Source organism: Phyllostomus discolor, chromosome 1 (assembly GCF_004126475.2).
Source record: "Phyllostomus discolor isolate MPI-MPIP mPhyDis1 chromosome 1, mPhyDis1.pri.v3, whole genome shotgun sequence".
NCBI lineage: Eukaryota > Metazoa > Chordata > Mammalia > Chiroptera > Phyllostomidae > Phyllostomus > Phyllostomus discolor.
This window is the reverse complement of record NC_040903.2, coordinates 37,861,754-37,889,449: the sequence shown is the minus strand read 5'-3', so window position 1 is coordinate 37,889,449 and position 27,696 is coordinate 37,861,754. Positions and strand designations below refer to the sequence as shown.

The following is a 27,696-nucleotide window of genomic DNA, read 5'->3' as shown; positions in this document are numbered from 1 at the left end:
CAGAAAATGTAAGACAGGTGGTAATAAGTACTTTAACGTTTTCATGGCGATGCAAGTTTTCAAGTTTAAGGACATACATGAAAATGTTATGAACACAGAAATTCATTTAAGCCAAAGCAGATTTGTACTGTTAAATTATTCACGTATTTGCAGCACATATGCAAATGATATGGAGATGTAATTAGGATGCATGACAAGGGGGAAAAGTCTATAAAGCTATGAGTGTCTCCACTGGTCTCATTGGTATGATGACATTTATTTGATTGATCTCTTTCCATTAGTGCATCAACTGATACCCTTTTGCCCCATTTTTCCATATTTCCTCTTTTCCATAAAAAATTTAGTGTTTACTGATAAAAAACAGAAATTTTGAAAGAACCAGTACATATATGGAATACATATATAAATATTAAAAGTTCCACTTGATACCATAATTATGTAGAATATGTGTGAGGTATAGTGGATGGGGAAAAAAATAGCTCCATTCTAGGTCATGATCTACTTTCTTTCAGCCTTTGGACTGCTCTCTCTCTCTCTCTCTCTGCATATACATGCATATATGCATATATATGCATATAGATACATACATATATACACATATATTCATATATATAAATATATAAATGTTGGACTAGACTTTGGAAATCAGGTAATTGGAAGCTCTGTTGAACAGAAGCTTAAAGGCTCAGGGCACCTTCACTTCTTTGAAGTGTCTGTAAATTCAAGGAAGAAAATGAAGCTGAGAATGGGGATGGAGTGGTATGAACAAAGTAGTCTAGAAAGGAAGACAAATTCTCAATCGCACTCCATTCCCCTAGTTTCCTCCAAGCTGTGCATAACAGTAAACAACCAGCAGCAAAAGTCTATATATTTGTGGTTATGTGCTATGTATTTACTATCAATATAAAATAAATATTTCCAATAGACAAGAAATCAATAACTGAAAATGGAATACATCTCAACTGCAAAGTATATAGGCAAATAGGACCAAACCAGTCTAGATTGCTATACACTCATGAAAACAACCCACCTTTGCTTTCCCAGCCACCCACCTTCCTTGAATAGGGGACACTAATTTATTTTCACCAGACTATTATCCTCCACTTACATTAAGGGGGAACTATTTATGGGGACATAAACTTTGCAAAATGAAGAGGTACAAAATCTCATATGTTTGCCATAGTTGAAGCTGGGTTTAATAAAGTTTTCAAAGAGAATTACATCTTAAGAAAGATATGGTCCCAAAGTAGTCAAATATTATAAAAGTCTTATTCAAATTAATCTCAAATATTTACCATTTTTCTTTTACATGAGCCACTGTATTTCAGATTTAAAGATCTACTAAAGTTAACATGTATAATTTAGAACACTGACATTCTTGAGTAAAGAATTCCTAAAGGAGACTTGCAATTGTATGTGGCATGTTGGCTTATGTTTTAGAAAACATCTTGGATATTCATATTTTATCCTACAATTTAGATCCAAATATGGGAACTTTCAAGGTAAAGCTCTCAGCTTCTTACAGACATTGGAAAAAAGGAAAAATGGGAAGAATTGCCATTAAATCAGACAAATTGCTATTATCCACTAGAAGATGCATTATGGTCCCAGGAGTTAATAATATAAAACTTCTATGAGCCCAATTTCTCAGGAAAAAATAAGCAACTGCATGAAAAAATAAGTGAAATGGCATTGGGGAAAATGAAAACAAAGGACTCTTCACCAGAAGAACAAACTGAAAGTCTAGAACAAGGTCACCCAGAGGTTGCCAATCTTAAGTGTTTATTGTTGCAGGACATATAATTTTCAAATGCTCAAATAAGAAATCCAAATATTAACATTTATGTTCATTTTTATTTGATTAGTACAGACTTGTATCTTTGCTTCAGAAATTTAAAAAATACATTTATAAACAATTAGATAATTAATCAAGCGATGTGTCAAACTGAATGAGATAATATTAGAAATGTAAAATATAATTTTTCAAGGAAGCATGTTTCTCCTTTTCGGGTATGTAATATAGAAAGTCATTAATACTAATTGCAATTGGGTAGTTTCATACCCATAGATCACTTTGAAAATATCAGGAAATAATTTTAGATGATGTCCAACCGGACAACAGAAGGGAGGACATAATGCAATACAGGGGAACACATCACAACAAAAGGAGAAAGCTATTAATAGTGCGACCAGTCTGTACCACATGAACTACTAATACTGAGGCACTGAACACAGGTGATGTCCAATTAAAAAAGGTGAAGCAGAATTTTTTTGGTAGTACACCTGCAGCATGTTAATTCTGCAAAGAAGCTGTATGCCTGTTTCTTTCTTTCCTGCACAGTTTGCTCTTCTGCCTCAATGTGAATGACAGAAGCTCTAATGACTTTTTAGTACGGATCTGACAGCTGGTTCATGGGACCACACTGATAAACAGAATTTATCAGCCATTCAGGTCATTCTTACTTGATGAAGGGTCTGTTATCCTCATAGCTAAAGAATGCATAGACATAAAGACAAGAACACCAACATTAGCATTTTGTGACAAAGAATTTCATATGAAAAATATTCTCCTGGTCCCCAAAGGCCTCTGACCCCCACCTCCCTAAGAGGCAGCATAACCTTCCCTTTATATCAAAAAGGCAGATCCTAAAATGAGCATGAGAACTTAAATAACAAGGAATAAAGTCAATTTTACAAAACTGTAATATCCCTTATGAGAATAAGAAATTCCATTTTTTTCATCATGTACTCATATTACTTGTGACTTGACAGAGACATTTATTTCCTTGAGATTGCATTTCTCTGGAGAATGAGAAATCTTATGAGCAATCTGGAAAAGGCTTAGGGGCATACTTAAAATGACAGATTTCATGTCACCTTATTCTGTAATATTAGTAGGTGAGATTACTTAATTATGGACAGTATGCTTCTAAGTAATTTTAACTTCAGATAATTGACCCGAGTTAAATCCGAACATTATAGCCCTTTGAAAATAATTGATCCTGACTACTTTAGAATTCTTTCTGTTAGTTTACAGAGAAAAATTTGAATAATCTTTTGTAATAATAGAAGCAAACATAAAGCACCTGTTCATGATCACTTATGTTTACTAATTTTTTTAGTATCATTCTGATAAAATAAGATCCCAGTGCAAGCAAAAGTAAGGGACATTTTGGATCATATTTTTTTACAAACACAAATGCTGCTCAGTGAACTGAGACAGAAAAGGAAGAGCAATTGCCCACTCTTTTCTCTTACCTCTTGCCAGAGGCAATAGTTTCTGACAGTATGCATACACAAATCAGCTTTCAGAAACGCCCCCACTGTGATGCATTTTGAATAAAGAGAACTACTGATGAAAACCTCACTCTCCAGAATGATGACAGAGTAAAGAATGGAGTGAGATCTTGAGATTTGAAGCCAGTTTGCTTGGCATTTACACCCTAGCTCAGCCACCTACTAGTTATTTGATGTAGGGAAAATTTTAACCTGTGGTTTTGTCCATTTATCCATCTACAAAATGGTGATATTTATAACTTTCTTGTAATAATGAAATATGTCACATATAAATGGCTAAAAACAGTGCCAGACTATATTGTGTTCAGTAAATATTACATAGTGATTATGTTTTTAAAGCTAGAATACAGTCACACTGAAAATACAGAATTTCTCCTCCAAGAAATAAAGCACCGACTCATAAACATTAAGTACCTAAATTCATTTGAGCATGTTTCAGGAGTAATATTATGCAGTAAAGTAGATACAGTGGAAATAAGTTTGTAGATGGAGCAGGCAGTGACTAACTGTGTTAATATGGCAACTACTGGTTACATGGGTGTATTTAGAGTTAAATTCATTAAGATGAAATCAAGTGTAAGGTTCAGTTCCTTAGTCACTCTAGTCACACTACAAGTACTCAAAAGCTTCCATAGCTACTGTATTGGTCAGTGCAGTTCTAGAACATTTCTGTCCTCACAGAAAGTTATATTGGACAGTGCCTGACTAGGACATTAAAAGATGTTTAAACTAGGAAATGAAATTCCAAAAGATATTTAAATAATGCTATGGATGTGTGAAAGAGAAGCATTTCAAATAAATGATCATATTTAATATTGTGAGCTGTGCCTAGAAAGTTTTGTATGTACATTAACATTAAAAAGTTATATAACATGTGATAATTATTCCATTGTATGCATTCTCATTGAATCTGATGCCAAGTTCATGATTGGAATGACTTTCTACCTTAATTTGAATAGTACAATATCCAGTAAAGAAAGTTACAGAAGTTAGCATACAGAAATACATGCTGAAATGCTCTACAAAACTGTACTAAGCTGTCTAAATGTTTCAAAATATAAAATACAGTACTTGCACTATAATTGCTGGAGTGAGATGTTTTACCTTTGATGTGAAATATCAAAAAGAGAGATATCAAGGTGTGACACAGCAGATTTTATTGGCAATTGTGGGGATCAGCCAGTTGTGCCAGTCAATAATAAAGATTGTAGTTCTGCTTCCACTTACAGTTAGCTATAGCCCTGTGTATAAATAGTGTCCATTGGGATGTGAAGAGAAGTGAATTGTGACATTTCTGGGTCTTGCCAATTAAATGGTTGGAATTGGTCTTCTCTTGACCATTTTTCTCTCCACTTTTGCTAGGAGAAAGTGACAGTAGAGCCTCGGATCTATAAATTGAAGCTATTTATTGACATGGAGGTAACACATTAGATGTACACCAACTCCTACGTTCTTATATAATAAGTTTAAGCTGCCATATTTTAGAGTATTTTTATAGCAGCTTAGCCTGTGTAATAATTAATAGAGCACTTATCAGTTCATGTCCAAAATAAAATTTCATGTTAATGAAAAAGTACCTTTCAATAATTTTGCTTCTAGAATGACCTACATAATATACAATGGTTCAAAATCCAGACATCACTATAGATCACCTACAAAATGGCAGTGCCGTCCATCATTTTGTCAGGTTTTCTCCCCTGGCTTAGAGAATCTACCTTTTTTTTTTTCAATGTCTCTCCCCAGATCCAAACTAAAGTGATTGTGATGTTGTCACTAGTTATGCTGGGAAGGTTATACACTCCTGATTCATTATTTTAATTCTAAAAAAAAATCTACAAAACTAGTTTCTAATGCTAAGTAATTTCCATTCTGATTTACCAATACAGGTCTACTAAAACAAAATCTCATTCCAGGATAAAAAACTAAACCAATTATTTTACAGCTTTTCAAATATTTGATAAAATATGACTCAAGGCTTAAGATACTCCTGGCAATTCTTAACAAACATGTTATCTTCTGGTTTATAATAAATGACATGTTGAAGATAAAATTATTTGTATATGCAATTTTGAAGGAACAAACAATAAAATGGGCCCTCCCTTAGTACATACATTTTTGTCAAATATTTTATTATTTTGTTCTTACTAACCTCTAAAATTAATAATAATTTAAATATTAATGTGATTATATTTAAAAGTGATCATTAGAATCAAAGTTAAATTTTTATGGATCTCTACATAGATAATAGTAATTATACAGATTTTTATATATTCTATAACAATTCAAAAGCACAAAAAGGGCTATTAATATCTAGTACCATGTAAGTGTAACTCAAAATACATCTTCAAGAGAATAAATGTCCTGACCAAAATATGAATTTACAAATTAATGCTATGATGTAAAGACTCATAGTATGTCAAAATAGACAGATGATGAATGACAAAACCAAGTTAGCTATAAAATATGCTTTCTCTAATTTCAAGTTCAAAATAAAATAATTTAATCTAAAATCTAATATAAAGGAGATAAATTCTTTTAAATGGTTTAAAACTTTTCCTTATATTTCCCTTCTATAAGGTTGACCAAAAAGTCCATTTAGTTTTTTCCATAAAATAAAAGACACATTTTCACTTTCACCAATGACTTTATTGATTTGAATATTTTGAGAATGCTGGCTATCTCCTACTATTGGCTTCTAGTGGGTAGAGGCCAGGGGTAGTGCTAAACATCTTCCAATGCATAAAGCAGCCCCACAACAAAGAATTATTTGGCCAAAATGTCAATAGTACCAAGAAATTTTGCAAACCCCTTTTGACACATTTGATAAGTCACAGCACCTTCTCCATATACTGCACAATTTTTTAGCTCTTCAGTTGCATTTTTACCTTTCTTGAAATAATAAAGCATCATATGCTGAATATATTGTATGTTTTCTTCCATCTCCAATATTAAAATACCTACACAAAAATCACCAATTTTGGTGTTTTTTGTTAATGCATGCTGATATGACAGCTGTCACAATACAAGCTAACAAACTTATTTGGAATGAAGTTAAAGACAACTAGGCACTAACAGGGCCATCATATGGAAAAAACTAAACAAACTTTTTGGTTAACCTGATAGTATATTTAGATGGTACAGAACTTTTTAAAATAGAGAGATGGGTAAGCTTTGATGTAAAGAAAAATGAAATGATGAGAGGCATATTTGCATATTTAATCCTCAAGCTAAAAGATCTGATCATTGATAAATCACCCACAAGTAAAGGAAAATGAATGATTAAGCAAAATTGTTGACCCCATCAGTTTAAACATTCATACATTCTGGGATCCTCTGGAATTGGTGGGGAATTAGCTAACTGGCTTGCTGACTGAGCTCAATCTTTAGTGGTAAGAAAGAGAGTTATCATGCTCTATATCCCGATTAGTATACAAATATTTCCAAGTTCACTATGCAACTACATTTACTTTCCTTAGTATAAAACTAATTAGATCAAAGGGGTAAAGACTTTTCCCTTGAATTTGGTTTGTGTTACTGTAGGAATAATAAAGTGATGTGGGTGAGCTTCTCGAGATAAAATTATTCTTTATTCTTCAAAGAAGGAAAAAGGTAATAAATACTTACATATCTGTATATTAAGCAGTGTTTTCCCTATTGCCCTTCAATCAACAGTGAATCTCTCAAGCTGAGAACTAAGAAGACTCAGTTACCTATATTCTAAAAGAAGTCAAGTTCATCGACTTCACTTAGAAGCAATTTCTGAGACCATGTTTTGCCACACTACTAACCTGGGATCCCCAGTTTTTAAAACTGGAAGAGTAAAGACAGGGCCTGTAGGATTGCAATGTTCATAGAATATATGAAAAAATGGAAATAGGAAGGAAAAAGAAGCCTTTACTTACACTAATGCTCCAGCCACAAATTTTAGCAGGCAATGGAGGAAGAATGTTTTATTTATTTATTTTTAAAAGATTGTATTTATTTATTTATTTAGAGAGAGGGGAAGGTGGGAAGAAAGAGAGGAAGATAAACATCGATGTGACAAAGAAATATCAATTGGTTGCCCGTCACACGAGCCCCACCTGGGGACGGGCCAGCAGCCCAGGCATGTGCCCTGACCAAGGATTGGACTGGTGACCTTTTGCCTTGTGGGACAATGCCCGAGCAACTGAGCCATGCTGCCATGGGCTAGGAAGGATGTTTTAAATGGGACGTTATTTATTTTTAAATTGATCAGGCACTTACTAACCAGAATAGACTAGCAAAATATCAACATCTAAGGTAAGATTACAAAACTTGCTAACCAGTAGTTAAGAGATATTTAAGGTAGTATAGCTACAAGAGTACTGATGAGAGAAAAATCTAAAAATTTTGTTTGTACCCCACTGAGGAAAATGCTCAATTTGTAACACTGTAGAAATCCTGACTGACATTTATTTCTTTCAAATGTAATATATATTCCTGGGACCATACCACCATTCTATTTCTGTTTTTTTTTTAACCATTATAAGAAGGATAAAAGGAAAAGTCCTTAAGAATTTAATTCAACATTTCTGAAAGAAATATGAATTATATTTCACTACAGCTATATGTTTAAATCACTATGAAATATATAAATAAATATATAAAATTCTTTAAAGTATTAAAGTCATAACATGAATGTAAATGTTATGAACAAAAAAGATGATTATATTGATTATATTACATTTATTTTATTGATATTAAACATTACTGCTAAAAGCCACATATTGTTGTTTTGTTCATATGAAATTTATTAAGAGGAAAATGAAATGAAGCAAAAAAAAATAAATTATTTAAAATATATCAGAAACATTTTAATTTCCATGCCTCAATATCCCAATAACACTGTAGATTTGAAAGCAATGCCAATATTAAAATTTTAAACACAGATTTCACACTGTTGATGAGTTAAATATCTGAAATTAGGCTGAATTGAGTATAATAAATTAAGATCAATAAGTATTAAATCAATGACTAAAGAAACTTTAACTGTATTATCTCCACAACTCCATGTTATGCAATTAAAAAAAAATTTTAAGGTTTTATTTATTTATTTTTAGAGAGAAGGGAAGGGAGGGACAAAGAGAGGGAGAGAAACATCAATGTGTGGTTGCCTCTCGTGCGCCCCCTATCATGGACCTGGCCCACAACCCAGGAAGAGCCCTAGATTGGGAATCAAACCAGGGACCCTTTGGTTTCCAGGCCCGTGCTCAACCTACTGAATTACATGAACCAGGGCAATGTTATGCAAATGTTTATAATTCTATACAATATGGTCAAAGAACCACATTTCTTTATATATGTATAAAAATGTATCAATTATAAGAATGAATAATGAATTATTATATTGCTCATAGACAGCTACAAACATCAAATTTAATACCTCCATCTATTATAAAAATGAATTAGTATGTTTCATGAAAATAAGATATAAATTTTTAAGATCTCATGTTGCAAGTAAATAATATCACCATGTGATGATTCATATTAATATAAGAAAGTCCAGTTTATCATAGTGACTGAATGCATGGACTTCTGCATCAGCCTGCCTGAGCTTGAATGCCCATTGAGCATTTGCAACCTTGGGATAATTATTTAACCTCTCTGAGCCTCGGATTCCTCATCTGTACGATGGGGACAAATACAGAACTTTCTTCATAAAGCTGCTGTGCATATTCAATAAAAAGTTCAGGTTCTTTATATTTCATTCAAATGCATTTTATATTGCTGGGACCATACCACTCTAATGTTACATTATTTATTTCTATTCTCTCTCTCTCTTAACCATTATATGAAGATTAAAAAGAGAAGTCCTTTTCCTTTTGAAGTATCCAAATACACAAAAATTTAATATATACAAGCACTACATAAATATTTGCTGTTAAAATTGATGATGTATATTGACCCTATGACCTCAAAAAAGGGGTCATAGGAAAACATACAAACACAGTACTATATTATGTTTGCTTTTAAGTGTTTTATAAATTCATATATTAAGTAGAAATCCAAAGAAGACATCACTGCCTCTTTCTGAAGTTATCTTTAATATTTACACTTTAAGAAGCCTATTTATACAATGTTTCATTTTAAGTTTCTTTAAGCTTAATAAATGCTATGAATTTTTATATTTTCAATTGAAATGTGGTATATCCAGATTCCTAATGAGCATTAAAATAGAAACCTAGATTTATGTGGATTACATGACAAAATCTAAATTTAATTCATAAATACAATATATCCTCAGTGTCAAAGACCCACTCAGTTTCACTAAAGCCCTGTAACATTTCACTAAATGTAGTCATTGGATCATATGTTTAAAAAAAGGCATAAAATCATACAGGAAATATTCATTAAAATTCATTAAGAGATATATGTTCTAAAATTAAACTTCGTTAATCTCTTTTCTTATAATTTTTTGAAAATTTGAAACCATGAATATGAATGATCACATAATTGACAATATACCTATGTAAAGAAAAAGTATATTTTTAAAAAATTTTTATCTTATAATCAAAGAAAACTGTTGCTTTAGTCAGTAACATTTCAAGATCCAGAAATTATTAGCTACAAGTTGACATCTTTTATTTATTGATACTTACAATTAAAATCACAATGTTTCCTGGCTATCAACAGGCCAATAATTTGTAGACTTACTTTGAGTCTCAGAATTCACTGACCCTTTAAAACATATGACTGTAGAGCTGACAAACTGAAGTCCTTGGTAGGCAGAGAGATGATGTACTTTAAAGAATATATTACAGTCTTTCAATATCCTTTTTTTTCAACTTAGAAGACATACAAACTTTTACAGTCAAGAAAAATAATTCAGGAAATTAATAACTTTTCCATGTATTCTGTCAAATGTGTTTTGACAGGTTGAACTGCTGTTATACTTTCTCATACAACATAGTATCATCATCTTTCCTTTCAACAACTTGCAACAGAAACATTCATCATACTCCCTCTGTGAATAAATACCTTATTATAAACTATTTGTAAGAATAACTAAAATATAAAAAAAAAGCATGACTATTTAAAACATGTCTGTACTCACTAAATATCCTAATGAATGGAACCAAGGGAGGCCTTGAAACATAGTTGGGGACAGGTTTTATTTAATTTTGGATGAGTAACTAAATCTTAATAAGCACTAGTTTACTCACTTCCACTATGAATAAAGTGATCTCATTAGCATCTTTTTTGGAGTTGAATGGAACCGAGGAAAGAATAGTCACTCTATGATTTCTTGGTTATCAATTAGTAGGAGTATTGATGAGAACTCTGAATTCTTGAATCTGTCATTCACATGGAACGGTGGAAGGCCACTGTAGAGGAGTCACCTGGCACAGAGGGTGCGCAAAAGCCAGGTACTTGCACAGTGAGTAGGCCTACTGAGAGGCCCAGGGTCTCTATTTCAGGTCTGCTTTAGTACAGAACCTCTGTGAGGTATTGTTCTTCATTAAATTTGTTACTACAAATTTAAACATGATATTGTAAAAGTGTGTTAATGAGAAAAATTAAGAAATGTAAGACAAAATTTAAGCAATACAATAAATAAACGCAATTTTGTTGCCATATACAAAGCTCTGAGTAGCAAAATAACAACTCTTAACTCAATCACATTTTAGGCCAAAGGGCAACCTCAATAAAGGACTGAAAATGGACATCAATCAGAATGTATCTCTGATGATAATAAAATTTAATTAGAAATCAATAATAAATATACATACATATCCATCTGCTGCTACATCCCAAAAAAGCCTCCAGCCCCAAAACATGTTACAAATATGATTTCTAATATTCGAGTAACAAATAATCCTTTTTCTCATATAGGTTAAAACTAAATAGAAAAGAAGAAAAACAACTTATGAGATGACAATAACTTACCAGATAAGTACAGTTTAAGAGAATTAAAAACTAAGAATATTTCACTTAAGAACTTAATAAAAATCCTATACAAGCTGCTAAGCAGGAAAATACAATTGTGCATAAACACCATGACTGATTAAGTTACCCTGGAACTATAAGAACTATTTCAGAAGAGCTTTAACAACTGATTCTGAAATTTATGTGGAAGAATAGTAAAAGTCCATTAGGATTGTGCAATTTTGAAAGAGGTAATCAAAATAGAAGGACTTACTCTACCAGATTGTAAACACGCCCTGGTAATAATGTGGTAACAGTAAAGGAACAAAGTGTGTGTCCGTGGAACGGAATAGAGGGCACAGAAACAGAGATTTGCCACAGGACAGCATGACAACACAATTCTGCGGAAAAGGATGGATTATTTAGCAAATGATGTTGAAAATTTGGATCATTTAGTAAAGGAAACAAAATGTCTTCCACAGATATTAAAGGATGTAAAATCTTAATGTGCATTGTAAAGCTCTAAGACTAATAAAAGACAATACAGGGCATAAAAGGAAATAAAGGAAGTATATATTCTCTACTCTTACTTTAAAAGGATTTCTGTGAAAAGACCTCAGAAGGAGACAACTATAACTGAACAACAAAAACAACAAGATTAAAACTGACCTCAAAATCACATACCACAGAGATGAATATTGATGCTCTAATTCAAGTATTTCCCTTTAACAGAGAAAAAATTAAGAGTCATGACACTCTGGGAGAAGTTACACACCATAAAATAATTCAAATCATTTATCAGCTAGTAAAAGAAAAAAGTACAGAAAAGCTAACAAAAATGAAAGCATTAAAAAAGAAAAAAATTCTAGGAGAAACAAATGAGCACAATAATTTCACTAGCAGATGTCCTGTGAGCACTAACTGAGATGTTGCATATTTGCTGTTTCATTATATTGCCTTATCAAAGTTATGGAATGAGAGATCTGGCCATTTTAGAAACCTTTTTACAGTTAATTGAATGAGATATGATAAATTCAAAGAAGGTAGAAAAATCAGAGGACTGCATCGACAATGACTATTACAGAGAAAATGTGCTATTTTTTGACTTGGGATATGTAATATATTAATAAGCATTAATGTCAATTTTTATGCTGATACATTTTTAATTTTCATGCTCATGGCTGTTTTCTTAATCACACAATTAAAAAGTTTTAAATTATAACTTTAGACTATCAATTTCAGTTCTGGAATTGAGAGGGGTTTTGTGTTAGCACATTGAAGTATCTGATTTAAAATACCAATTTTTGGCATTCTTCTATATAGGATGCATACTCACACAGGACATTTACAAAAGTGTCAGGGCCTTGGGTGGCAGACCTTTTAAAAATACATAATTAAATGCAGTGGAAAAACTCAACAACTAGGATTTAGCCAAGAGAAAATTAGATTAGGAAGTTTTCAAGTGTGAATTGAGCAGATCGAGACGCCTACCATTCCACTATACTGTCTACATCTTTTAATTACAAATCCAACTATTTTTTAAAAGATTTTATTTATTTATTTTGAGAGAGAGGGGAATAGAGGGAGAAAGAGAGGCAGAGAAACATCAACATGTGGTTGCTTCTCATGTGCCCCCAACTGGGAACCAGGCCTGCAATCCAGGCATGTGCACTGACTGGGAATTGAATCAGTGACCCTTTGGTTCACAGGCCAGCAGTCAATCCACTGAGTCACACCAGCCAGGGTCAAATCCAATAACTTAATATATTTTTTAAATGTAAAGTAACTATGGTTTGTATGTTTTCACCAATTTCAATATGAAGTAAAGAAAAAATATTTTATAACAAAGTAACATCTGTTAGCACTCCTAGAAAATAGGAGAATGAGAAAAATTGAAGACTGAAATGTATTATCTTTTTGTTGTTTTTACTTAAATGGGGTACTCTCTTGAAATTGGGGGACACTAATATGCATCCAGGGTAAGTTAAGTTTTTCAGTCCATTTAGTTAGTTTATGACCTTAATTTGCCAATCACTGGTGATCTACTTATTACCTTTAATCCTAGAGCCCTTCAGGTTTCTTTAAAGAACTGGGTATAGCTTGAGTTATGATTCTTAACAAGATCTACGTATGTTGGTTTTTTTCCAGAATTTGGGGAGAACATGTATGTCTCTAGGCAGAGTCTAAATAGTGTTGCCACCCCTCTAGGGGACCTTTCCATAGCTACTGGGTAGGACTCTACTGACCAAGACGGTAATCGATCATGAAAAGATAGTAGGTGATACATGTGGACAACAATAATGGTTACAGGTTATTGCTTCCATTTACTCCAACATTTCTTTGTATGTCACCTTCCCAGTTCACCTTTGCACCATTTCCCTTCTTCCCTAAAAATTCCATCCTATCCTTTGAACTCACAGTCCAATATCAACAAATCCTCCCACATCCTAAACTTCATCCTTGGGTATTTCTGTCACCTTCATGATCGAAGTGAAAATTTCCCCTGCTGACAGTGTTTTCCCTGAAGATCATGCAAATTCTAGTATTGGTTCTATGACAACCTTTAGGCAGTAGAACCAAGTCATGACTCACCCTTTCTCTAAAACCCACTCCTTTGATGCTAGTGTCATCAGATATTTGCTGTCACCTTTTATTCCTTGTTATCGTTGTTTACTAACATCTCCACACCTTCTGTTTTTCTGTCTCTCCATTTTCCACTACATATCACTCCCTTCGTGTTCACATTTTCCTCCTTAGCCAGATGAGATCATTCGGTCTTACTTTCTAATATCCTCTTTCCCCTTGTACAATGTTAAAAAGCCCACCCTTGGATATATGAATACCACTCATATAATACCACACAAACATGATTACTGAAGACATTTTAAATTCATGACAACAAATTTGTAATGGCACTTAACAGTGACTGACAAGCCAACTTTATTTCCCTAGCACACAGATTCTCCCATTCTCCATGGGGATTATTTTCACCTTTCCCTTTAATCCCAAACCTCCTCCTCAGCCCAACCCCCTTAACAGAATACCGCCTCCTGTTCCCTTAAAACATTAGAAACAACTGGACAGTTGCAAATGCATCAGTGCACTGTCTGAACCTCACAATCCCTTGTACAGCTCCTGAACTAATTCCTCCACCTGCTGCAGGCTTACCTGCTAAAGGCTTGCCTCTGTGACCTGCACTTGATTGTCCTTGGGCACTACAGCTGCTGTTCCCATACAGCTGAAGTGCTTGGGAATTTACATTTCACTCCCACCTCCAAGCAAGTCTGCAGTCAATTACTAACAGGTATGGAATTACATCATCCCAGCTCCGTTTTCCCAAAGATGGACAGCTCCAGACTATAATTTACACTCCACAGATCCCATTGGGTCTGGGTCAGTACAAAATTTCACACAAAACCATACACTTGAATAGCGCCTTCCTCTTACCTATCCTGCTACCCCTTATATTCTTACTGATATCTTTTTGAAGCCTTTCTTAATAAACTGCATTGAATTCTTGGTTCATAGTCTTTTCTGGAAGAACTCAATCAAAAATAGTGGCAGAAATGCTCTCATCTTTCCAACAGCAAATCTATCAACTTGCATTCAACAGCACTCACACATTGCCTTCCTCCTACTATAATGAAAGAAGGCCCTTTTCACAAGGCCAGCATATCCACACCCTGATGCTTCTCAAGAACTGTGCTCACGCAATGATCATTCTCTCTCTTCATTCAGCACTATCTCCCTCTCTCTGGTCCACTCCCATCAAACATATGTAATTTAGTATTCCTTACTCTTATAATCAAACAAACCTTTTTCCTAGATCCCCAAAATTCTCTAAGAATCCTGTGTGTTAAACATTTACTAAGGGTTTTCTGTACTTGTAATCCATACTTGCTTGCTTCTCGTTTTCTTAAAAACTACTCCATTCAGGCATGATTTCCACAATGCACCTCTCATTGCCAAAGTGTTTTGTTTCATCTCCTCACACTTGACCACTCAGCAATATTCTACAGGTGACTGACTGTTCCCTTCTATTTTTGGCTTTGATGACATACAGTAATGTTTTTACATTCACCTTGCTGACTGTACTTTCTGAGTCACCATCACCAGAACAACATTCTTCTTGGGTAGCAGCATTCAGTAGTTCTGAAATCTTTATCTCTAATCCTGAAAAGACTAATACGACAGGAAAAGTTCTGACAATTGCATTTTGCTAGCTTGTCTTTATAGTTCATAACTTAAAGTATTAAGGGTTTTAAAAATGGGGCCCTTAGTAATCATGTAATCCAATCAATATTGGGATTTAAAGATTAAGCATGTGTTCTGTCCAAACTGATGTGTAACTGAAGGTGAAATTGTGTATTTTAAAATTAAACAACTTAATTTACTTACCGATGTGCAATGTGACAGGACAAAGAGTACATAGGAATGGTTAAGAAAATGGACTCTGAACCCAGATTGCCTGTTGGAATTCAGATTCTGACACTAGCAGTGAGGTCTTGAGGTGCAATAATCACCCTCTTAGAAACCTCCAATGGCTATAGCAAAGATTACATTTCCAATTATAAAGGACTGAGAATTGTGCCTTGCACGTGGTAAAAGTTTAGTAAATTAACTATTTGTCATTTGTTTTTTACATACTTTCAACAGAAACAAGACATACCATTTCAAATTGATGTTTGATTATGTACAGCAATTACAGTTGGCTTGGGGGCAGAACCAGGGGGTATCTATCTTTTGTTTCAGAACCTACGACTAAATTTTTACTTATAGTATGTGACTCAAAATACAACACAATATTTAACTTATCACCCAAACAATTTTACTTTAAATATCTCCAAAAGGCATCCAAAATGTGAGTTGACTAGGATTTGGAGGCTAAAATCTTTTCAGTCCAACATTACCTGTTCAAAGTTTCTCACAACAAAATCATAAAATCAGTAAGTTTTGGTCAATTTTCAGAAAATGTTATAAACATATAATCATTGTGCTAAATAAAAATTTTAATTTAAATTAATTTCCATCACTTTAAACAAAGCTATGTTAGCAAAATGTATTTCTAATTGTTTCTGATTACAGTAACCAAGGCAAACTCTCTAAAACCACAAGAGGATGATGGTATCAATGAGATTTCCTGTGCACTTCACTCATTGAAGACTTTGAAAAATTATGATCTTAAATAATCACTGGGTAAAAAAATGGCTTATATATTTAAAATGATCTGCTTGGAAATAATTAAAAATGATTCAAATTCTTTTATTTATATTTGGGTTGTAAGTTTTCAATCTACTCATTCCTTGTGTAATTATTTATAAGCTGAAACCATATTAAATTAAGTGTTAAAAGTGAATGAAATCATTTTAGGATAATATTTTTAAGTTTTGCCCATAATGTGTAAGAATTAATTTTACCAAATAGAATTAAATGGTATTATTAAAGATATGTAGCTGATTTTAATCTTTAGTGAAATGTTTAAAATTCAAGGAAAATAAATAGCAGTTACCTGTTAAAAATAAACCCAAAAAATAAAAACAGTAAGTTTAAATTTTCTTTGTTTCAAAATCTGAACTATTATGGATCTTCCATTAATTTAAAAAATTTTTTTAAAGATTTTATTTATTAATTTTTACAGGGAGGGGGAGGGAGGGAGAAAAAGAGCGAGAGAAACCAATGTGTGGCTGCCACTCACACGCCCTCTACTGGGGACCTGGCCTGCAACCCAGGCATGTGTTCTGACCAGGAATCCAATCAGCAACCTTTTGGTTTGCAGGCTGGCATTCAATCCACTGAGCCACACCAGCCAGGGCCCATTAATTTTTAAAATTATATAAATAAACGATTTAAAACACCAGAACAAGTTATACCTCACAAAGAATTTGAAGACAAATTAATTACAGTAATTAAATATTCTCATTTTCATAAGACTTCATTACATTTTCATTATATAGCCATATCCATAGTAGCATATTCACAAGAGAAACTTAGGCTTGATTTTGTAACACTTTTTCAGGAATTTTGTTGCTTGGATAATTTTTATCGATGACTAATTCTTCTGCAAACTGTATAACCTATTTTTTGTCTCTTAAATTCATGAAATTACACATAAATATTAATAAATATGTATCAAATATAACATGTTTACTTGTTAATAAAGTATTTGGACATTTGCATTTATGAAAAGCATATACATTATATATAGTATATATTATATAATATAATACATACACACATAGATATGGATAGATCTTATAAACAGAATATTGAGTTTATGACCTGTGTGTGTACACACACACATATATATAAAACAGAGGATTAAAAATTCTTGTAATAATGTTACATTTTTTTAAGATTATGTAACTTTCTTTCCAGGTAGATGAATGTTTCTGAACATAATAAATACTTGCTGCTTCTGAGTCATGATAATTTATCACATGGCTTTAAAGGAAAATATCTGCTGCTCAGTAAGTTATCATAACCCAGTCATAATTTCATCACATAAGGATGAACTGTCTTGTCTGTCCTCCTTCTTATTTAATATCTAAGACCAGTCTTCACTTGTACATTAGATCTCACCCTCCCTTGCCTACTCACCTGTAGACACCATGCAATTGTCCCTTCTCCTGTCAACACCAATTGTCTATTCATACAAGATTTAAAAAGGCTGTATTGTCTCTCATGCTAAAATTGAAACAATCAACCAAACAAAAACAAAAAACTAAAGAGTCAAGATGACCCTGTTTGTTCTTCCAGCTACTTTATTTCAACTCTTATTTACAGAAAAAAATCTGAAAAGAGTTGTTTTTACAAGTAGTGTTTAACATCTCCCTTTCCATTTTATTTGCAATCTAACCTATTTTATTTTTAGGGACAGAGCTAGGTAAATGGTTGGTTCTGAGATATCAAAGGTATCAAAATAATAAGGTTTCATCAACCACCCTACCAAAACAGCTAATTGTCAAATGCATAAAGCCTCCTGTTGTTAAATCCAGTGGTCAAGCCTAAATCCCCATTTTAATTAAAATGCTTGATTCACCCAACTTCCAGATCAAGCTTTCTTTCAATTCCACTGGCTACTCTTTCTCAATCTACTTTGCATGCTCTTCAAGATCTCTAAAAGTTAACATCACCAAAGATTTCCATACTTAGTATTTGTATTTTATGTGTCTATCTTCAATCCCTTTATTTTACCCAGTCTCATGCATTTAAAAATAAATCTACCCTGACCCACTCTTCCAAGAAAATAGTCAGTTCCTGTACTGCTATACCTCAGGAGTAGCCAAGGGACAGCTGTTTGTGGAAGGGATGGTCAGAAGTTAGATATACAGGCGGGAGTGTCCATGTCCGCATGCCTGTGAGTGAGGACCCATGTGTCATATAGTATGGGATAGAACTGGGGGGTAGGAGGAGAACAAAGAAGGGTATTGAACCAGGGGCCACATCCTGGTATAAAACTGAGGAGTCCAAGGATTCCAAATTTAGACCTGATTTTCCAACTGGTTTTTAAGGTATATCTGTCAGAGATTAGAGTATGTTTTGTTTACAATTTTGTACTCTTGCCTTGAGCTCTGCAAATGTTGAGACTGGCTTATTCCTTTCCACAGGCGTTTGAGCCTGCTCCCTTTGCCAGAACATGCTCTCTTCCCATACTCTTGCAATGACAGATGGTGATGTGATCCAGACACATGATGCTAGCAAGGAGCTTCTGGGAAGTATTTCCCACTGTGATCATGGAAAAAAAATCCATGAAGAAAGGCTTAGGAAAAGAGGCCTTTTTTTTCTCTCTTCTTTCCTGCTTGTGAATGCAGCTGAAGGAATGATGCCGGGAGCTGAGGGAGCCATCTTTGGACCTCGAGGTGACACAGTGAATGACAACAGCAAACATGGGGGGAATGATAAAACATAGAAAGAGCTTTGGTCCTGACTAACACCACTGAGGCACTGAACCAGCACTGGAACCACCTATCACCAGTGTCATTGTAATTCAAGCTACTGTGTGGATCAGCAGGGGCCATCTTCACAGCAACATACACTCCAGCAAGAGAAACAATCTGGTGACAAAGTCACTCTCAATTTTTTGCCATACCTGCATACCGCTTTTACTGTTATTACTTTTTCAATTATCTCTGTGTCAAGGTTTTAAAGGAAATATATGAGTCATAAATTTTAAAAGAAGAATCATTTGCCATTATAGAAGATGATAAAGATATATAAAATGAAAGCAATACTGAAAATAAATACAAAGCAAACACTAAATACAAAATTAAATCAGATCAAATTCAATCTATACAGTTGAGGACACCAAATTTAAGTCTCCAGCTCTCACTATTTCAACTGCCTACTCAGCATTTACAATGCAGTGTTTATTAAGTGTTTAAAAGTTAGGTTGCACCCACTCCCTTCTGATCAACCTCTAATGTGTTTTGTCCTACAGTTTTGCACATTTCAGTAATAACACTTCACCCTCCCAGTACTCTGAGCCAAAAACCTTGCAGTCACACTCCACTCCTTTCCCTTATAGCCTGTATAAATTAAACGAGCAAATTCTGTAAATTCTCTTCAAAATATACTCACAATCTTAGCATTTCTTACTTATTAAATAAATGAATGACTAATTAAAGGATAAACAATAAAATCAAAGATCATAAGTTAAAAATTAAATAAAATAAGTGTCCATCAGTAAATGAGTGGATCAAAAAACTATGGTTCACTTACATAATGGAATACTAAGCAATAGAAAGAAAGAAGGAACTCCTACCTTTTGTGACAGCATGGATGGAACTAGACAGTGTTAGGCTAAGTAAACCAAGCCAGGCAGTGAAAAACAAGTACTATATGATCTCATCTATAAGTGGAACCTAATCAACAAAACAAACAGGAAAGCAAAACGGAACCAGAGACATGGAAATAAAGACCACACTGACAGTGATCAGAGGGGAGGGGCAGGGAATAACACAGAAAACAAGGGGACAAGGCAAGTCAGGGAACATGAATAGAGGACTCATGGGTATGGACAATGGGGGGACTGATGTGGGGATAGGGGAGACAGGTCAGGGGAGAGCAACAGGGAAAGGTGGGACAACTGTGAACAACAATAAAAAAAGGTTAAAAAATTAAAATATAAATCTTTGTAATATAATGCCATTTATAGTGGGAAAATATGTAAGTAATATGAAACAAATGTTATATAGTCACAGTTATTCTCCTATTTCTTCCACTCTTATGAAAATTACCATGATCCCACTCAGGGGGGAAACTAAGAGTCTTATGAATAGTTAGTTTAGATTAATTCTGCTGTGATGTATACAATTACTTCAGAAATGCTGGTTTCATAAAAAAAAACAAAAACAAAAACTGATTTTCAACCTTTTCCAAAGTCTGAATGCACATTTTATTTTGGATATAAGGTAATCTGAATCCAAGCCAAATACATAGGATGAAGGAGCTGCTAATTTTTTGGCTTTATTATAAAAAAAAATATTTTTCCCTTAGGTATTGTTTCAGGCTTTCTCAATCTTAAACTAAAATCGATTCTCCTAAGTCTGATATAAATCTAATTATGTTGGCGATGAGTGAAACTATTATTTGATCTCAAGGTATAATGCACAGCAATTCCAGAGTGCCTGTAACAGTCATCCTTCAAACTTGTTTTCTCAAAAGTCAGCTCCCAGTGTGTGAAGTGCACTGAATACGACGATGCATAAAACACTGGTTGCTAGAAAGGTTATAGGAGGATTTGAGTGCATGTTAAAGAAAAGGCCCCCAAAAGAGATCACCTGTTTTACATTTCAGAAAACTTAAAGCTGCAACCAAATAGCATAATACAACGAGATTTGCAGTAAAACTTGCATAAAGCTGAGATTTGTGAATCAATGACTAAAATTTATTTTCTAAAGACATGAGTGTTAAATGCTGGAATTAAGTTAATCAGCAAAGGATTAACTGCTATCTAAATAATCTCTGACCTTGTTTGAAGCAAATCTAGTGATAGCACAACAACACAGAGAGTTCCAAAAAGTGTTGCTTGGATTGTATTACACTGCAAATGCACCTGAATCATTTATGACAAGGTTACAGTGCATTTCTGCTGTTATATACCCACAGACCAAGGATATTTTCTGGAGAAAATAAGAAAACTGACAGATGATATTCATTTTCAGAATTTCCTTAAACATTGTTTTACCTTATTACAATAAATATAATAAACCTATTTGAGGTTCTGACTATTTCCCAGAATTGAAGTATTTGTGGTACCTATGGGCATGTGGTAGTATACACATCTTCAGAATAATTTGTCAACCTAATAATCTTTTTACAAGATAGATGGCAGTCTCAACACACCTAAATATTGAAAATAATGTGAAATCTCTGAAATTTTCATTTTAATTTAGTGGTTGAGTGGTGAGAGGTAAACTGTAACACAGTTAATTGAATGGAGATGTAAGCTAATTTTTTATGAATTATATGGCTATATTGAGCTTCCTTTTCAAAAATGCAAATTAATATGTCAAAATATTATATTGTTAGTTAACATTTTGAAAAGAATGGGAATTTACTAAAAATAAATTCCTCAAAACATCCAGAAAATGTTGAAGTAGATGAATATTTTTATTAACACAGCTCAGAACTAGATATATTGTTCTCATAAAAAGGTTCCAACTCTTGGACATTGCTCTAACTATACTATAAAGATGATACATTATAAAAAGCAAGCTATATATTAATATATTATCTAATAATATAAATGATCATTATTAAGATATTATTCTAAAGTAGAAAACTTAAAGTGCTAAAATATTCTTGTGAGATTATTGCATTTTTCAAGGTTATATCAATTTGTTTTTCTGCCTTCAGTTTTTTTAGAACCCTACAACCCTTGACTCCGGAACAGACTAATATGATATAGCTAGTCAAGCTGAATGGAATTCTGACTTTACTGTTTCTACCAATATTTAGAAACAGTCCTCAAAATGAAATTTACCTTCTAGAGTAACAGAGTAAGTTATTATGGGTGCATTTTCTATTCCTCCCTTAAGTTATTCAGAAGACTTCTTAGATTTCTTTGCATGTGGTAGATGTCCAAGCTCACTGAAGACACTTGTTTTTTTTTCCTTCAGAACTAATTACAGAACTTGCTATTTGTTAATCAAATGAGCATTTCACTCCTGAAGCCAATTCTTCATGATAGTTTGTCTGACTTTAATAAAAACAGAATCATGTCATGCAACTTCTTAACAACTCCATATGTAAACAGAGCCAGTAAATTATTTTTAAGGTTTTATTTATTTACTTTTAGAGAGGGAAGGGAGGAAGAAAGAGAGAGAGAGAGAGAGAGAGAGAAACATCAATGAGTGGCTGCCAGGGGCAGTGGCCTGCAACCCAGGCATGTCCCCTGACTGGGAATTGAACCTGCGATACTTTGGTTCATAGCCCATGCTCAGTCCACTGAGCTACGCCAGCCAGGGCTGAGCCAGTAAATTTTTAATGGGGTTTTAATAAGAGGTTGAGCAAATTTCATGATGAAAAACACTAAGGACCGATTGCAGCAATACATTTCCACATAGGGTGTTAAAGATAATGAAACTATTCTATATGGGCATTAAATTATGTGCTGTATGCTTTACATGTATGATTGTAAAATACATACATATTTTCAAAATTAGGTTACAGTTTTGCAATGGTTACTGTAAGCTCCAATTTCAACTTGTCAAAAATTCAACCACAAAGTTTAAATGATTGGAACTATTTTATTCTTCCAGATATAATTACCAACTTTGATAGAAAAGAGACAAAGTACAAGTAAACAAATAGCAAGTAAAAATATTGTTTAAATTTAATTATTTTCAGTAAAATTTAAAAACTGTCATACCTCATTTTCTCTTTAATCATATTATATAATTCACTTTATTTGTTTATTTTTTCCAGAGTATAGCATTAATACAGTAACCAGCAAGTGAAATGAATATTCTGTGCTTAAAATCAAATGTGTTTATAATGAGTGAAGTAAATTTGGAATTAAAATGTAATTCAATTATTTTTTTAAATGATAATTAAATTATATCAATTGGAGTCAGCAAGGTACAGGATTAAGGACGAGAACATCAGTAGAAACACAGCAGGGATAAAACATGAAGCCAAAGAAACACATCTAGAATGGCCAGAGGCACACATGGATTAAAAAGAGGCTGATGAAAGAATGGGACACCAGATCAAGAGGACTTATTAGCCCATCGTAAGGGAGCTAGACTTTCATGTAAGAGCAACAGGAAGCCACTAAAGAGTTTTACCAAAGAGAGTTGCATGGTCAGATTTAAACTTTTGAAAAGATCACTCTTGCTGATCAAGACAGGGGCAAGAATCAATATGTGGAAAGCAGTGAGGAGACCACTGCAATGGCTCTGTAAAGAGTTGATGGCGGCCTAAAAGGTAAGGGTGGCAGTGAATTAGGGAGAAGCAAACCCATTTCCAGTAGAGGACATATTTGGTGTGAAAGAACATGTATAGTAAAAGCAATACAGATTTTGAAAAATGAAGGAATTGTTTTAGAAAGACAACTTCTAGAAAGTCTTATATGGTATACTTTTCTTTTAATAAACTGAACAAAGCTTATAAAATTATAGGAAACCACAGCAAGTAAACATTATTAATGTCTATACTTTATCTCATGTACTCAAAAAAAAAAGACTTTGCAGACAAATGATGTGTATAACATTAAAAGGAATATTCTAACATCACCCATACCATTTAAAAATACAAATATTTATTTTTGTTCAAAATTTTTAAATGACAAATTCTGTGCTTTGGTTAATGTTCAAAATCATTATTAGTTTTCTTAAATTCTTCTTTCCTGATCAATTATGCCCTATTGATTTCTTTACAAGCACTTCTTAAATAGTTAAGATATTTAAAATAAAATGAAATGTCCTTCGGATTCCGGAAAGTTCTAAGATATATTTCCTTTCTTATTATCTCTCTTCAACAGTCCCATATATCCTGTAGATGACCATCTTTCCTACTTCATAGAGTGGAATAGACAGAAATCCCTCAATTAACTGCCTTATGCTGGTTCCAACATGTCTACACCACACTCATTTATCTCACCCAGTCTCAGTGGAAAATGGTCCTCCTGCCTGGCTTCTGGTAACTCTGGAAAAGGGTCCTTCATGAAATCTAATGCAGCAGAGTTGCTTTACCATGGTCTGGCTCTCATTTCCCACAGTTCCTCGGGTCACAAGTGTAACAATGATTCCCTTTCTCACATTTCTGCCCACTCTATTCCTTGTTCTTTCCTATTCGCATACCCATCTTCATGTTTCCTACATCTTAAAACTACCTTCTATACCTTTTCTAATAAAGTACCCAATTTCTCTTTTTACTGTATTGACTTTTTAAAAAGCATCATAATGAGCTGTTTGATTTCCTCTGCTCATTTGATGCTTGGGTATGTTTCATTATTATGCCATTCTAAATAGGATAGGGAGGCTCAGTAAGGTTAATAAACTTTCCAAAGTTTCTATAGTATGGAACAGTTTAGACAGAATTCTAATCAAAATTTTCTTATTTAAGGCTTTAATTTGAAATATAAAGCTTGATGCCATCAATGCTACTATGTAATTATTTCCTTTTGTATGTTTGTTTTTCTAAATAGTAATATCATAAAAGTTATTTCATACTACCTAAAGAAATATATGTGAATAATGAAAGAACAAATCTATCTTTTAAAATACATGATTGCACTAAGTACATGACCTTTTTCTCATTCTGAACATGTTAAAGGCTAGTACATAAATATCAATGTTTTATTTGCTTATTTTTGGTAGTACTTTAAAAACATGACAAATGACAATCATTATTTTTATGTTGTTTTATACTAAAGAATAAGATACTAAGATGTTGTAATTATATGAAAGTGAGTAAATGTATGTTGTGATAAAGAAAATATTTCATTTAATTTACCTAAACACAATTTTACCAGGATCATATAGTCCAAGGAACTAAAACTACATATTTTTGTTTTTGTTTTTTAACTGTTTTATTTTTTAAAATATTTTATTTATTTATTTTTAGACAGAGGGGAGGGAGAGAGAAAGAGAGGGACAGAAACATCAATGTGTGGTTGCTTCTTGCACACCCCTAACAGGGGACCTCACCCGCAACCCAGGCATGTGCCCTGGCTGGGAATTGAACTGGTAACCCTTTGTTTCACAGGTTGGTGCTCAATCCAGTGAGCCACACACCAACGAGGGCTGTTTTTTTAACTATATTTTAGAAGGGCAGTCTAATTGTACACAAATCAACAACATAATGACTATCATCTCAACTAAGTATTATTAAGACTTACAAAAGACTATTACTTGCAGTAGATAATTTTAGTTTACTTCATTATATTATTATTTTCTAATTCCTTAGCTCTCCTTCTCAATTAATTTAGGCAGATATTTGATTCTATAAAATGAATCACTTAACATCAATATATTTTTGTCACTAAAGTCTTTAATGCATTAATTTATTCTGTGGACATTTGTTGAGGCTCTACTATGGGCAAGGAACTGTGTCAGGCACTCAATGTAGAAAGATGGGAAATGGGTGACAGAGCTGCTATCTGAGTAGTTCAAGGAGAATGTCAGCCACACATGAAAAGCACAGGTGACCTCAGGAAATTTCAGAAAGTGCATTCATTTAAATCCAAACATTTAACCAAATTAACACATAGACAGATTATACACAAAGGTAATTTAATATACAATATATATTAATGAATAAAATGCATCTGAACATATTTGTCTTCTTAAATGTCATAGACTCTAAAGGAACAAGATAAATATTTTGGTTATACCAAGGAACCGTATTTCTTTTCAGAAAATGTAAATTAGCTTCTTTTTTTTGTATGTATTAAGGAAGTACTACTAGGGTGGAAAGTAATGTGAATATTTTCATACATCTGCATGGCTAGGGTTTTCTGCACATAGACAAGTGGAATTTGGGTTAAAAAGCAAACCTGGGAAGTTAAAAGATGATTTAGTGACTGAGTAGATAGTGATAGACATCTGGAGGGATTTACTTCCTATGAGGTAAAAAGGTTAACATTTTAAAGGTGAGAGGAGGTAAAGCCTGGAACCATATATTTATGTTCCAAATGATTGATTGTATATCAGGAAATTGAAGTTTCTCCTCCTATCTCAGGAGGAGAAATTAATCTCTTCCCCTGAGAGATGGACACCTATATAACAGTTCCTGTATAAATGCCCAGATTCATGATTAGGGGGCTCCTCTCTGTGGTGTAGAATCCCCCTTCTGGTACTCGCAGATGCCACCATCTGGCTCTCTTCACATTGTTCTGATGGGGACATGGACTGTTGGGAACTGATGCCTTTATTGTGCTAAGAAACAATACTCTGCCTGGATCCAGAAACTTCATGTTTGCTTTCAGAACAAAATAAACAAATGTATATATTAAAATCTTATCATGCAGTAAATCAGAGTTGGGGGTGTTTCTTTGAAGACAGAGCTTCATCATACTCATTTCAAGTAAGCAGATCAAGTTACCTTAATAGTCAATAAACGATTTTATTCAGCAAAGACAACATACTGATTTTTAGCATTCTGTTATAAAATTTCAATACAATTAAAAGCAAGGATAGTTTAGTGTATCAAAATAAGGCAGCTTAAAAAAAAAAGAATGAAAAGAAAAATCACTTACTTGATATTATCAAGACAGCCCGATTCAGGTTTCAGAATGGCAGTATGATGAAACATTTTATACAAAGCAATCCCAAGGAAGATTACATTAAGCTGAAATGTAAAAGGTACTGTTATGTACCATAACTGGAGTAAAGTAAGTCTATTCAACATAACAGATGAGTTGTTCTGGGAAATTAGCTCTCACTACACTTTTAAAGAAATTGGATCATAGATGATTGCCTAGTCTTTTAGTAAAGGCAAGAAGCCAGTTTGGGGAATTGGAATACCAATGAGGTACAAAGCACTGTTATGCCAAGTACATACAAATACTAAAATTGATCTAGTTTTGAACCAACAGATCAAAAGGGTTATAAAATTCTGGTTAAATTCTGATGTTAAAACAAGCAGGATTAAAGTAGAAGGGGCATGCGATGAAGTTGTTATATTACTGAGGTCAGACAGAGTATATGATTTAAAACAATACAAAACAAATACTTCCAGTGAAATTCCATATACCATATATATATGTAAATTATAGAAAACCACCATGTCAAATTGCCCTTGATCACCTTAATTGTTTATATATTCCAGAATTTGGGTTTGGGGAGACTAAGAAAATCCAATACTAAGTCCCACAAAAGCTCTTTTGTAATATAGGGTTATCACATTTAAATAAAGTAATATAGGGTTATCACATTTAAAAAGCGTAAGAAAGTAAAAGTTTTAAAAAAAATTCATTGGGTAGCCAAAAAGCCTAACCTGAATGAAACCTGGTTGGTGGGAGACCTAATTTGAATGGACATAAGGCTCTTCATGTCTTTATTTCAG

At 33.3% G+C, this 27,696-nt stretch overlaps 1 protein-coding gene across 24 annotated transcripts in view; it reads right to left on the bottom strand.

The window, feature by feature from the left end:
* The window catches only part of ADGRL3 (adhesion G protein-coupled receptor L3), a 755,368-nt gene that overhangs the window by 39,352 nt on the left and 688,320 nt on the right, over positions 1-27,696 (bottom strand). For 15 of the 24 annotated variants that reach the window (XM_036021098.1, XM_036021052.1, XM_036021045.1 and 12 more), the window contains 2 exons: positions 26,888-26,979; positions 2,464-2,490 (listed from right to left, as the gene is read on the bottom strand). In XM_036021098.1, coding sequence (XP_035876991.1) covers positions 2,464-2,490; positions 26,888-26,979 — 119 coding nt within the window. The remainder of the gene's footprint in view (positions 1-2,463; positions 2,491-26,887; positions 26,980-27,696) is intronic. The other 9 variants (XM_036021102.1, XM_036021048.1, XM_036021117.1 and 6 more) reach the window with 1 other exon arrangement.